At 38.6% G+C, this 15,469-nt stretch overlaps 1 protein-coding gene across 3 annotated transcripts in view; it reads right to left on the reverse strand.

Moving 5' to 3' along the window:
- NFATC2 (nuclear factor of activated T cells 2) overlaps positions 1-14,340 on the reverse strand; it is a 111,886-nt gene extending 97,546 nt beyond the window's left edge. For all 3 annotated transcript variants that reach the window (XM_075276845.1, XM_075276844.1, XM_075276843.1), the window contains exon 1: positions 14,061-14,340. Coding sequence is in view for 1 of the 3 variants with exons in the window: in XM_075276843.1 (XP_075132944.1) it covers positions 14,061-14,127 (67 nt within the window). In the remaining 2 variants the exon portion in view is untranslated. The remainder of the gene's footprint in view (positions 1-14,060) is intronic.
- Between the last annotated feature and the right edge of the window lie 1,129 nt (positions 14,341-15,469).

Here is a 15,469-nt window from a genome sequence, read left to right on the forward strand (position 1 = left end):
TCCTTTCTCCTCATGTCTCTAGATAGAGAGAGAGAGAGAGATAGATAGATAGATAGATAGATAGATAGATAGATAGATAGATAGATACCCTGTTTCCCTGAAAATAAGACATGTTCTCATAATTAATTAGCTAACGAAATATATGACCTTTCTTATTTTCGAGGGATGTTTTATGCAGCGGCTGGAGCGGGGAACAATCAGCAAACAAAGCAGGGAACAATTAGCGGAGTGCCGGCACGACTGCCGGTTGTATGTGATCCAGAAGGTGAAGGAGGGGGGGGTGTCTTATTTTCGGGGAAACAGGGTAGATAGGAGATAGATAGATAGATAGATAGATAGATAGATGATAGATAGATAGATAGATAGATAGATAGATAGATAGAGTAGATACTCTATAACATGGAATAACCTGAAGCTCAGGAAAGGGCCCCCAGTTACCATTTGCTATACATAATACTAGTAACTTCTTATATTATCAAGAGGCCTTTGGGGCCCCTCTGACTCCAGGACCCAGCAAAGATTGATACCTTTACTCGTATAATTACACTCCTAGATATTGTATATAATGTAACAAAAAAAAAAAAAAAAAACCTGTTCGGGTCATCCACAGGCCACAGGAATATAAAGTGATGTTATGTTATGTAGTAATTCACCTCTAAAATAACTATGACCTTACAATTGAAAATTAAGATTAATAAGAATAATCTATCTTAATGGACCATAGACAAACAATCTGGAAGTATCCATCATGAAGGACAACTGAACAAAGTTCTGTTATCTTCCTTAATACATATTGGATGATAGCGGGACAAGACAAAATCTGGCTCAGGTTTCACTGAAATAATTCATTTTACTGAGTAATGAGACAATGTGTCTGGTGTGCTACTTATGTAGCATTTTATCTATATATGAACCAATACTTTAGGGTCTTTCCACCGTGTCTGCAGTGTACTGTACATCCCGGACCCATGGGCTCCCATGGTCAAATTAAACAGTTGGTTCAGTTTCAGACCAATATTGAGAGATAAATGTTATTATTTGTATAATAAAAAGTTGTGCAATTTTTTCAATATACTTTCTGTATCAATTCCTCACGATTTTCTTGATTGCTGTCATTCATTATGCATACTCAAAGTAGATAAACAGTCCATGGTCATGTGATAGAAAGTCTATGGTCATGTGATAGAAAGTGCACGGTCATGTGATAGAAAATCCATGGTTATGTGATGGACACACAGGTACACAGCTCGTTATAATCACTGCAAAGTAATCAGACATCTGCCTGATAACAAGTTGTGCACATGTGTACATCACATGACCATGGACTGGATATCACATGACCATAGCTTGATGTCTATCCTCTGAAAGTAAGCAGAATGAATGACAAGCAATCTAGAAAACCATGAGGAATGGACATAGAGAGTATATTGGAAAATTGTAGGAACTTTTTAATTAAACAAATAACATTTATCTATCATTATTGATATGAAACTGGTCAAGCCCTTTAATGTTCTTTGTGCTTTTTTTCGGTGACATACAGCAGGTACAGGTATTGCTGCCATAAAACCGATACCTTCTGAATGAGGCCTACAAGAATTTAGTGACATGGTAAGGTGACACTGTGAATGTGCCATATGCACAAAGTGACATCCATAATGGTACTGTGCCAGATAACATATTCTGTGATGGCTTAAGTATTGTGACAGATTTCAGCAACTACTGGATAATGTGATCAATTCAGGGCCACTTTAAACATAGGGCCAACGGTGCACTTTCACTGGGCCCTATGTTAGCAGGGGCCCATTGGGATAGCCTGCATATGCTGTCCTGCCAGGCTGCCCCAGTTGCATAGAATGATGAAGCATGGAGCCGTGCGCTCACTGCTTCACCATTCGTCTTATCCTCTCCTGGAGCTGTAGGCATGATGTAATGATGTCACTTACATAGCACCTTAAAGCTCCCTGAAGACTCAGGACGAGACAGCAGGGGATCAAGGAGCGGTGAGTATCAGTGTTTTTTTTTTATTATTATATTTGTGTGGTAGGAGGGGGACATTAAACTGTGGATACACTTCAGGGAGACCTTTCCTTAATGGCACTTTAGTTGCAGAGGACATATGTAATATGTCCTTCTAATGCCAATTTCTCAGGATTGGTTAGGCCTATGAAGATTATCTTGGATTCATTTTACAGATGATAATCTCATCTTTAAAATGATATCATGAAATGATGAATGATCATCATGATAGTCCTTACAGATTCGGAGTGATTTGCCGATGAATATAAAGTATGGCATTGAAATCCCAATGCAGATCATTCAGAGTCTGTAAGGACTACCATGATGATCTTGGTATCATTTTAAAGATGATGCGATTCTCATCTTTAAAATGAATCCAATATCATCTTCATAGCCCTAATGGATCCTGAGATATGGGGCTCAAAAGTTTCCTCCCCCCTCCTGCCTCTGGTAGCATCTTAGAACAGTAGGAGAATGGAGGGAGGAGTAGTGGAGCTGCAGACTGCACACAGATGATAAAGCATTATCGTCATCTGTACATAACCTGTATGTGACTCCTGGGGGAGTGTCAGGGACTTCTGTCCATGTTACCCCCATTGCTATCAAACAGAGAACATGTTAAACTTTTGTTCTCTAATTGTTTTATATATTAGATAATGTAATACACCTCTGAGCCTAATCACAGGGATATTCTTATGTAATACCCCTCTGAACATAACCAAGAAGTTTTTTGGCACTGTGACCCAGATGTTTACCATCGTTGAGGTTGAAGTGCAAAGAGAGTCACACCAAACATACAACACACAACACATACACAAAGTCATCAATAAAGTTTACATTTTTTCACTGTCCCTGTCCTGTACATACCTGATCCTTATAAAGTAAAATATGCCGTCTGCCTCTCTAGCGATATCCATTACATGCTAAAATAATAGCAATAATGATTATTACTAGAGATGAACGTATAAAACAATTCTGACAGGCGGAAAAGTTCCATCAGTCAGATAACACTTTGTAACCCATTGAATGTGACCATATAAAATCCCAGTTTTTGGCCGGTTTCCGATGGATATAATAGTGGGTGGTGATGAAAGTCGGGGGGTGCGCCACTCATGAAAGTCGCTTTGCAGTGCTGTAGAATACTGGCACCAGAATAGTAAGTACGTTATGAATAAACGTTCCTGTTCCTAATTAACCTTCTATATTTTACATTTATTTAATATGCAGTATGGAAATAGTTTAAGCTTCGGCCTAAATTATTACACACACTAAGTAAAGGCAGACACACATTATTGCAGATAAACACTATAAAGCTTTTCTATGCTCCAGAAAAAAAAAAAGTAATTAAAAAATCTTTGATAACTGTACTCAATTTCCAGCAGCAGACTTTTCTAAAATGGCAATATATGCACTACATATGTCTGTGCAGAACTCTTGTAAGATTGGGAATTGTCTCATAAAAGAAAATGAAATGAAAAGATTTGCCACAACTGCTGGAATGGTGGCACAACACTATACTCACATGTGCCTGTGCCTGGTACTGCAGCTCATTTATCCTGAGTTTACACAGTTTTTTGAACCGAATTTTGAAGCAGAAGCCACCTCCGAATCCACCTCCATAAGACGCCTCCTGAGTCTAGCCACAACTGGATGCTGGTGCAGTCCAAATGAATGGGCCTCGTCGGAAGGGAGTCTCATGCCGCAGATGCCACAGCTGATTCAGCAGCGGTATCCGTGGCAAGATAGGGCAGCTCACTTCTTTTTTCTGCGAGCCGGAAAAAAACGCTAGCTGAAAAAAGACGTAAACAGCTCCCATTGAAGTCAATAAGAGACGTTTTTGGAGCTGGATTCTGAGGTGGATTCCACATCAAAATCCGGCCCAAAAAACTCTGTGTGAACTCAGGATTATACTTCCACCACTTAAACGTCAATGGCCCATCTTACCGATAGGCCATACTATAAAACCCTATTTGTTTAGGCCATATATTTAATAAGCTTTTCCTATTCTACCCGGTTTGTGACCTACACGTATATATGGAAGGCTAGAATCCTTTATGCATAATTCTGTATTTCCAAAAACCTACAAAAATAAAATATATTTCAAACATAGATCTGAATTGTAGCACAGATGGCTAATGAATTCACCCGTAATATTTATACCTACCTCATTATTCAAAATAACGCAAAATGGCTCTCTTGGTGACTGCTGCAAAGATGACTGTGGTAATGGTTTCTATGAGGGTTTTAAACCCCTCCAAAAACAGCACCAGCCTGATATTTAAAAAGCTTCTTTCATCTCCCTTGTTTGGTTAAGCATTGAATAAGCACAGTGTTTCACTCAAAACCCACAACATGGGCTGGAAAAGTAGTGTAGCAGTCAGTGAAAAACGCAGGCTCTTTTTTAACTGGGCACAATAATTCATTTCACTGGACGTAAAGGAAAATGAAATCTTGAGAATGAAATGACTCACTCATAGGTTCTTGGCAATAGACAGAGGATTCCATAGAAGTTGCCTAATCTGCTGATAACTACCAAATGGCTCATCGCGTATACATCACATATCTGCTAAATATGCTGAATTGTGCATTGTATAATTATGTAAGGGGGAGGCGTTACAGAATGTGCTAAGTATGCCCTTCTGAAAGTGACCTCAGCAGAGTTCCCCACTAGATGACCACAGTAACACATAAAGCATTGACGTAACCCACCCGGCTCAGTAAATATTTGCTCGTAATGAGCAGTTAAAATAATTCATGATATAATTGTGTTCTAATATGTGTAGAAATTAAGTTTTTTTTTAACATTTTGTACATTTACGTCTAAAGTGATGCACTTATATTTTATGTCCACGTTCCTCTCCCAAAAGTACAAATATATACAAGTAGCTCTTTTGTGGGATATGATAACAATTTTTTTTAACTAAAGGAAAAATTAATATGGACATCTTCTTTTGGAGCACAGCTATGTGTTACTAGAGGCTCCAGCTTAGCTGCATTAGTTATTGGAGTCTAAGGAAGTCTTAAATCCTCTTCATGTCACATAAAAGGGTTAGTCTGCTGCTCTGTTCTTCTCTGATACCTTACATGGTAGCCCAACTTTTTCAGATTAGCTATGGAATAAATGATAGCTCAGCAGCGAGCCAGTAAACAAGGATGTGCAGGTGATTTTCTCATACAGAGTATAGAGATGTTATCTCACAATGACGCAAGGAATGCAATGGACCAATATGGACCATACCATCATACAAGATGTGTACACAAATTCTGTCTACGTGAGGCGTAAGGCTGCATGCACAAATGTGTTTTTGGTCAGTTTGTATATTTTGTTTTTTAATGGATAATACACTGACCCATTCTTTTTAATGGCCCCATTTGTGCTTTTTATGGATCCATGGTGGAGGCCATAAGCCCGGATGCCAAAATCAGGGCAGATTGAAATGTATGCGTACATGGAAAGCACAGATGGATAGCATCTGTGTGCCAACTGTATTGACCTAAACAAGCATACTGTCGTTTGCATGTAGCCTGATTGTGAATATTAAACATCCTATATTTATGTCTATTCAAGGACTCCGGTAATGGATCATTCTCAGGGCTAAGTAGTTGACAACACAGCAGCCATATAGGAAGTTTAAATACAAGCCTCTTGAGTACTGAGAGGACATAGAAACGTATCCTGGCATTCAGAAAAGGTTAGTGGATTACTTATACATGACTTCTTCTTCTTCTTATGACTTACTATGTTGGACATTGTCTACACTCAATAAGGATAAAAAAAAGGCATTTTGATTACAAGAAACATGAAGAGCCAGATTCTAGGCAGATTACTCTAAATGACTGTAAATAGTGAATTGTAATATATAATAGATGGACTCATCCATTGAAATACCTAATCCTAAACCTAAAATCACTCAGTAAATGCATGATGGTCCATTAGGTCTCCTAGCCCCTTTTCTCAATGGACAGTCGTTTTCTGCTGTGTAGTCTGACAGATATTCTTATTAAAACATGAATATCCAAGAACCAAAATCAAGGTTATTGGAGAAATGCTTTTAGAAGAGGTCTGCAAAGTGTCTAATGTATGTTTTGTGGTTAGAAGAGGTGAAATGGCACATGGCTTCCTAATAAATATTTCAACTCTTCTTTACTTAAGTACTTTCAGTTCTGCAGACCGAATTGTAGAGTAGAGCAGTAAGTGAACATGACATCTAAATAGCTGAGAGAAGTGACCATACTGTGTGCCAGATAAGGGGTACACCAGGTGAAGTATTTAGCTACATTCCTGTTGACCAGTAGACAAGGGCTGGACCTCTGATGCCTTCACTGATGCCAAGAATGAAAGGGTTTTGGTACTTTGGTTTTGGTGGCCACTTGCCACCACTACTGACAAAGCAATGGTTTGGTATCACGGAGTCATTCAAGTGAAAGGAAATAAGATGTCTGCTTGTCTGCTCCTGCCGGAGAACATTCATGAGATGGTAGAGATCTTAGCTAGCATTTCAAGCACTAAAATTAAAATTACATTAGGTGCTACAGGAAAAATTACCCAGCAAACACCCTCGCCCCTCCAGTCCACCTTAAACTGTGCTGCCCGCTTAATTCACCTCACCCCCCATTCTTCATCAGCTGCTCCCCTCTGCCAGTCCCTCCACTGGCTACCTATAGCTCAGCGAATTGAGTTCAAGCTATTAATGTTAACATTCAAAGCGATCCACAACCTGTCCCCTTCATATATCTCTGACCTAATCTTCCACTACCTGCCCACACGTAACCTCAGGTCCTCCAATGACCTCCTACTCCACTCTTCTCTCATCCGCTCCTCACACAACTGCCTCCAAGATTTCTCCCGTGCATCTCCCATACTCTGCAACTTCTTACCAAGACACATAAGATTGATCCCCATAATCTCAGGATTCAAGAAGGCCCTGAAGACTCACCTATTCAGGAAGGCCTACAACCTCCAATAACACTATCACCACACCACCATCTGAACTGTCTCCCCCTCTCCTTCTGTCTCTACCCCCCTTCCCTCATAGATTGTAAGCCATCACGGGCAGGGCCCTCTACCCCACTGTGCTAGTCGGTCATTGAGTATTATATCTACCTGTATATTTTGTGTATTGTATGTAAACCCCCAAATGTAAAACACCATGGAATTAATGGTGCCATATAAATAAATAATAATAATAATAATAAAATTACAATTCCACCATAATCAGTGTAGTGGCACCCAATAAGTGATGCAAAGGAAGGGAGCTGGCATAGATGGTGAGGGGTCCTCTACAAAGTGGCAAGCAGGAAGGTGGCACAATCTATGACCACATAACTTTGAAGTCTAAAATTGCAGTCATACACCAAAAATAGTAAAGTACATAGCAGAGAAGGTTTATAACTTGGGCAATAAAAACCTAATGTATTATGAACTTATGACATGGTTCCATTTGTGTTCCATATGCTTTGCCACAACAATTAAAATTTGTTTAAATTTTTACTTATTTTTACTTATTTCTGGCAAGGAACAGGGAAAATCTATAGATATTTATTTCAAACCATGAACGGGTTGGTGCAAACATTCATACATCCTATTATGCCAGAGCTGTCTCATTCTATTTTGCCAATTTTTGCAGCTATTAAAAGTGCTGTCCAGCTGATAACAAATTATTTAGGAAAATGGTGTAAAAAATCTAAAAAAAATTTTTTACTCCATTCTGAGACTTTCCTAAACAATTTTAAACAATCTAAAATTCACATCTTCAGAATTTTGTCAAATTCTATTGGATGCTCCATCGACATATGATTGGTTTTATCAATTGTGAATATTTCTGATGAGACTATAGAATTGTTTATTGACTTTCTAATATCAAGTGAATGCGTCTCTAGTCATGTCAACTGACCGCCAGTGAGTCTGTGTGAATTAGGCCCTTCATCTACATGCTAATAAGTATCAGCTGCTTTCTAGAGTCCACTAGTATCTAAATGATATAAAATTCATATTTCAGTTTTGAATAGTAGAAAATGTCATTGTTGTCTATTTTTCCTGTCTTGGTGCCCCCATAGACAGTGACATATCAGCTTCACTGTATCATGATTTCATATCATTCTTATAAATTGCTATGTTTTATTTTTACAGCTGTTTTAAGTTCTTTCAGTAACTTTTGTATGGACCAAAGTACCAAACTACAGAGGATGAGGATGAGAGAAGGTCACCTTGATAAAAACCGTTTGTGATTGCCAGGAGGTTTATCTTAGGATTCATAGGACTAAGGGAGGTGAAAAATAATGTACTTGAAAGTAGTGCGAGCAGTAGTGATTTTTCACCAGTGACAGGTTGTACTCCCATCTTCTTCCTGCTTCTCTCATTAGTCACATGGAAGGCCATCAAACAAGTGTATGACTGACCTACAACTAACTTAACCTCGTGTTTCCCATTATATATCCAGTGTAAGCAGTATACAAAACTACTGGTGTATACGCTCATCTGGGATATAATTAGTAAGTATTGTAGATCGATAAACATCATTTATGAGGTCATGTGACATAATCTCGATGCAGTGACTTAAAGGATGTATCTTTATCCTGCTGCACTGTGCCGTACTGATGTGACTAGGTTTACCATTGTAAACATTACCACATAGTCCTTATCTTAAAATAGTTCTCCATTAAAGGAGAGGTTTGCATAAATTACTATACACAGTGTTATAAAATACTATTGTTGAAAAATAACTTTGTAACTTGCTGGTGGATGTGTGCAAGGGAACCATCACAAGATATACAAACACGTGAAGGGGCATACAGGATGAGGAATGTACAGATTGCACTCTCTCCTAGTGAACATACATGGATTTCTCTCCTGCAAACCAGGCAACATTATTGCTTATTTCCATCTAAGAAAGCAGCTTCAGACCAAGGAGAAGGTGCAAGCCCTGTACACCCTCTATATTGGTTTCTCTTATGTATGGTTGCTGTCTGTTTAAAGGGAACCTATCAATTTGAAAATGGAGTCCAATCTTATAGAGAAGGTGAAGCTGAGATGCTTGATAAACAAATTTGTGATAAAAGATCCAGTATATCTTATAATTCATTCACTTAAAGGGGTTGCTCGATTACAAAAGTTCTTATGTGTATCCTTGCGATAGGAATATATTTCATATTTATCTCTATCATATGTTTTGTTCCCTAGTTATATGGCAAGAAGAAGGCAAAGCTTCATGAAAATGGCATGACGCCCTGTCTGCTGATCACATGGGTTGCCTTTTCCACAAACCACACCCCTGAGATGCCTATGAAGGGACACAACCTACTGTTGGAGAGACTAACCAGAGAGTATCAGGAACATTGCCATTAGGGGATGTGGCCTGACATTATAGGAACAGGGCAAGAGGCAGGTAATAGGAGGTACTCACCGCTATACTCTTGGTAGCCCCTACTCTATCCTTATCTCTTTTACAGGCCACTAGGGGGAGCAAAGCTTCCAGGAAATTAACCCATGTGATCAACAGCCAGCTTTGTATGCACGCTGATACAAGACAGGTTGTCAATCAGTGAGTAGGACCGCCCACTGGACTACTAAACCCAGAATAAGAAGAAGTCAGCATGAATACGTTTACGAATGTTTTCCCACAAAACTGGATATTGATCTACTCTATGAAACAAGGCCCTCAGATTGGACGGTTTCACTTACTTAGGCAAATCGCCACACAAACTGTCTGAAATGTTGTAGAGTAGCTAACTCCTTAAGAGTCTTTAAGAGTCTCCATGTATAACTGATGCATTATCTTTTGTATCACTGTATATAGCGCTTACTTAACTGTATCTGCTGTGGTTAGTAGCACCTGAGAATACAGTAAATCTCAATGTATGGTTTCCCCCTTGTGGTTTTTTTAATGTACAACTTAATATAATACAACAATTTTCAGCTTTTCATTTGAGGCTTCATTTTGTGCCTTCCAGCCCTGTGTATACATGGTATAAACAAGCAGGAGTTATCTCAACTTTATAAGCCAAACCTTTTTTTTTTTTTTTTTTTTTTGACGGGTAGAGGAGGTACAAAAGGAAAAGTGCCATATTTATAATGCAACAGAACACCATTTGTTAGTCGCATTTGGTGATATGCTTGCAAGATTACAGGTACCTGTACAATGTGCCTATGGCTCATATTTTGCACATTTTGTGCTATATTTGACTACAAAAACTTTTCATTAAAAAATTTAGATTTTTCAGATACAAAACGTCCGTAATTTTATGTCCGTTATTTTACGGACGTAAAATTACGGAAGTAAAAATACAGGCGTATTTTACTATAGAACTCAATGGAAACGTCTTTTTATGGCCGTAAAAATAAGCACAAAAAAACGCCTCGCGTTACTCCATGTGAATGGACCCTTAAGGTTAAAAGGACCTGTCACCGAGAATTGCTAAATGACATATATTATTTGCTAGCAGTTGTGTCCAAACAATGGGTAGCAACTAGTGATGAGTGAGTAGTATTCGATCGAATACCTGACCGGCATAGCAATGTGTGTAATCGGCTGAACACCAAGGGGTTGAACGTATTGAATATTCGAAGCATTTAACCCCTTGGTGTTCGGCCGATTACACGCATTCCTATGCTGGCAAGGTATTCAGTCGAATACTACTCGCTCATCACTAGTAGCAACCTTTTGGAGACCAGGAGGTAATTTACGTACAACATACGAGGGGCCATCTTTTGAAGGACGAATTTAAAAAAAAAAAAAAATCATGAGAACAAGGACAATGAAATTATGTATGGCATTTAGCATTTCGTAGTGAGAATCCTGGAAAGCTATTTCATTTTTATCATTGGCTAGAATGAAGGGGCGGCATTGCCATACAGAACAGCATGCCACAGTGACTTTGCAGACTGGGCTGATGGCTCTCCTATCGATATTGATCAGTCATCGGGAAAGATCTTATTTTATTACCAGTTCTGGAGATCAGACCACTGTTACTGATACCTCCTCATAAAAATGGTTGACTAATAGCCTTGTGCCCAAGCACGCTGGTTGAAATCTTACTCATTTACATATCAACCACTAGCGTATAAAAGACGGCAGTATAGACATGGACATAATTAATTAATTTAATTCATTAACAGCAGTGCAAGAATAGTGACAATAACAAGAGAACTGGTGAGGGGCCATGCATACTGCCCTGGTCACATTACATCACCAGTGCCAAGTCTGAGCAGCTTGTAGTTTGTGGACTGGCATGTGCCTACTATGTGTAGAATATGACCTGATGTGACCTTAGTTATATCATTCTTTTTATTAGCTGGAATGAAAGGGCAGAATCTACAAGTAATAGTTCAGGTTCCAATATTCAGGTTTTATTGGCTTCTTTACCAAGTGATCTGCCATTATAACATCATACAACTAATAATAATACTTTATATTTTACATACGGAACAGATTTTTAGTGCTGTGTATTTAGATAAATGTAGTTCATTACTTCAACAGATATTAAACCCATATGAATGAACGGTTACAGCCAATATAGTTGGACTTTTGGAATAGTAGACTATAGTTTAGGGTATTTCTTAAGTACATTTTGGATTTTCTTTTCTTTTGCTCTTTGTAAATTAAGACATACTCCTTTAATGTGTTCTCTAGTCGGGGAATATGAAAGGTAATGGCATATTAATGTGTCCTCCTACAATCAGTGTCTGAAAGTAATAATAAAACCTTAAAGGAGTATTTCAGTTGCTATGTGCAATACACACGGTGTTACATCAGTTGATGGCCAATTCATGAAAAAGTAAAGCAAGTTCTATTTTTCAGAGATCAAAAACTCAGTTGTGTGAATAACCTCTAAGGCCCCAAAGGAGTGATCCCAACCTCCACCAACCTCTAGTACCATTGCTGCCTTAAAGAATCTTTGTGTAGGGACGCAAAAACAATCTGTACCTGATCTGATCTTGTTCCTGTTTTAGGAGGAACCCTAATCATAGCTCAAGAAACCCCAGGGTTCCTGGGAATCCTGGTTAGGAAATGTTGTCCCACAGTGTGGATACTTTGTTTATAGTCAGTTTATTGGTGCAAAATAAATGAAGTATTTAAGAGGGATTCCAACCTATCCACTGGACCTTCCCACCAATCACTAGAATGGTAGACGTCAGTCACCTGTTCCACTACAAGACAATGGCTAGGAAGAGTTAGAATGGAGGCGTAGTTGGGCATGCACTCTGCTCCTCCATTTTAAGTATAAAGCACTAAAGGACTTAGGGCCCCATTTCTGATAATCAATCCTAGTGGTCAGACCGTCAGTGATCTATCATTTATCACTTATTTCTAGTATTTATAGGTTAGTGTAAACTACTAGGCATCGTGTCTATGATATCACACATCTGGCATGTTTGTCTGTTGCGGTTTGTAACATTAAATGTCTTACAGGATTGTAACTACATAGAAATTGTTAGTTATAAAATTTTGAATTTTATAACAAAGTTGGTCGTCACTAACTAACTTTTGTTTCTTCCTAACTTGTAAAAAAAAAAGTTTTTCTTCCTAATTTGTAAAAAGTTCTTTAGTTCTTGAGATATTTCAGCTACTAGAAAATACTTAGTAGTGTCTCTTTAAAATTTTCCTGTGAAATTTATGATCTAATTCAAAAATGACTATAAAATAAGATGCACAGTGTCCTCTGTGTATTGAGACAGGAAAATGAGTCACTCTGTTTGGTCCACAGGGATCAGCTCATAGAAATTGGTCTGCGAGGTGCAGAGGATCTCCTCGGCAGGGTAACTCCTAGGCTTGTAGTCATATCTTCCAGATAACGTTGGACCTCCTTCAGAAAGCGAGTGGGAGAATCCTGGCAGCCATACTGGCCCCAATAGCCAAAGCCCTAAACTATTAATAATAGGTGTTTTTTTCCCCAAACGGAATTCCCTCTCGCATCTGCCTGATGGTGACCTAATTATGGTAGAAAGACATTCTTTCCAGCTACCAATGTGATGTACGTTTACACTAGAAACCAAGACTGGTTGCTGTGCACACGAAATCTCTTCTAATTATCCGCTAACTTCTGACCAGGGCCACAGGAACTTAAACAAGTCAGTTTACTGTACCCCCCCCCCCCCAAAGGGTACACATCACCGGAGCGCCTGCATTTACGTACAGACTGTTTTCTTTTGATGAAGTTGTGTCGCAAATATCTATCTAATCTATATCAGCCCCTAATAGTGATATTTTATATGGAATTAAAAGTCAATATTCAATTGTAAAAATATTTTGTAAGTCAGAACCAGCTGAGGCCCTGAACTGTAAATGCACAGCATGTGTTTAATCCAAATGCAGATATTACAGGGTCAATATGTTATGTAACACCCCGACATTGCATAGGAAGCAGACATGCCAGTATTATATATTATCATTTAAGAACTGTGCTCATGTTTATGCTGTTCATAATAGTTTCTCACTAGTTGTGTGTCTGTGAATTTCCTAGAGACAGTGGATACCGATAGCTTGTCGATTTAGGTGCTACAATTGGTGTATGCACTACAGTCTGCCATGAATCAGGATCTGTATAGCATACAGACTGTGTCTGTCTACCTATTACTAAGTAGTACACATATCCAAGTTCTCTTAAAATCACTGTCACTCTAATTTATAGGTGTCTATGTCTTTAAACTGTAGTTATAGTCAGCGTGCTGTAGAATATTCATAGGTATCACACATACTAATATTGTATATATCATATGGGTTAGAAATACATGTGCATTTCTATACATAACTAGTGTGTACGTGTGTATGTGTTTACATATACACATATAAATAAATAATATAACATATAAAAAAATAAATGACATTTATAAAGATACTTTTCCCCTTTAAGAATACTATACGTTTTATGTGAGTACTACTACTGGACATGCATTAGTTATGATGATCCTTGCCAACATTGCTATATATTCAAAACAATAAAATAGCTGAAAGCTACCCTTACTACACATCTGTAAGGAGAGATCTGTGTACAGTGTCACCACGTCACCCCCTCATCCCCCACCCCCTTCGTAGATACTGACATACCTGGATCCATAGACCGCATTATGTGGTGATGATACTGTGTCAATCTGCAGGCTGCTTCTCTCTGCATTTGGATACAGAAAAATACTTTATAAAAAAAAAAAATGAAAAATGTAAAAAAAAATATAAATTTAAAGAAAAAAATATCTTCTGTGGTTCATATTAAACCAATGCTGCTTGTCAAAAGAGAGGAAAAAAAATGGGAAGGGAGAAAGAGAACCTCTTCAGTTTAGGAACCCGGAGGAGAGGAACCAACAAGGATGAGAGCTTGACATAAAGTGAGAGCAGTTGTCTATGATCTAGGTTACTAGAGAGGGAAAGGCTACTTCCTTCCCCACTCTGAGTGTTTATAGTGTTTGAATAAAGGGATTCCCTCACTGTTTCCTCCTGTTTATCCCATTGCTATGGGAACGTTTGGATGTGCTCCATCTTCTAAACTGAGGGCTTTCCTGCAAACTTCACACTGAGGAATCCATGACGTCTCCCAGCCCTGGGCCAAGCCAGCTCTCTGAGGCTCTCTCAGTATAGCAGTACAAGTACTTAATTGTTGAGAGCTGAGCTATGAGGGAGAGAGGAGGAAAACTACCCAGTAATATATTTGTGAAAAAAGAGAGGGAGAGAAAAATGTTGTGTGTACTCATGCTAATAAAAACTGCCTGCACAGCACAGCTTCTGTTTAAGTCCATTAGTGTTGGTAGGCTGTGCAGTGCCATTACATCACCTGTAATCTTGCTGTAAAAGGGGTTAACTAACAATCACTGGGCTGTCATCTCTTACTGTTCACTTTTTCCCCTGAGGATACAAATACTGAGACATTATAAGTGGATCTCACACTTACAAAGAGCAGGACTATAAGTACTATAGGCTTAATATGTGGAATATATATATTGTCTATAGTTGATGTGAACGAATATACAGCCCCAACTGTTAGCAATAGTAGACAAATCCTTTTTGCCTAGATGAGAGTCTATGTTTTCTCTCTGACTTCCAATACCTATAAACTTACAGTCAATTGAACACCAGACACATAATCCTGTACTCAGAAGACCTCTAAAGAGAACACAAAGCTTTGTTAGGTTGAGTTCACACCAGCACTTGTACTAAGTTCAGGGATTCCGTTTTGCTCACCGCATGAAATATGCAGGCAGCGCTTTTCTCTCCACATTTTTTGCTCTTTTCAGGCTAAAACCGAGAAAAAACCACACAGACCCCATTATAGCGGGTAATCTCTTTTTTAAGTGGGTACCCCATTATAGCGGCAGGTAACTGCTATTTTAAGCGGATTAGGTTTCCGTTTGGGGTTTCCCCCCGTGGACCCCCCAAATGGAAACCAAAACGCAAATGTGAACCTAGCCTTATATACCATAATACCCATTCTCTCTGCTTTCTAAATAGGGCATATTTGTGATATG

This window comes from Leptodactylus fuscus, chromosome 6, assembly GCF_031893055.1.
Source record: "Leptodactylus fuscus isolate aLepFus1 chromosome 6, aLepFus1.hap2, whole genome shotgun sequence".
Taxonomy (NCBI): Eukaryota; Metazoa; Chordata; class Amphibia; order Anura; family Leptodactylidae; genus Leptodactylus; species Leptodactylus fuscus.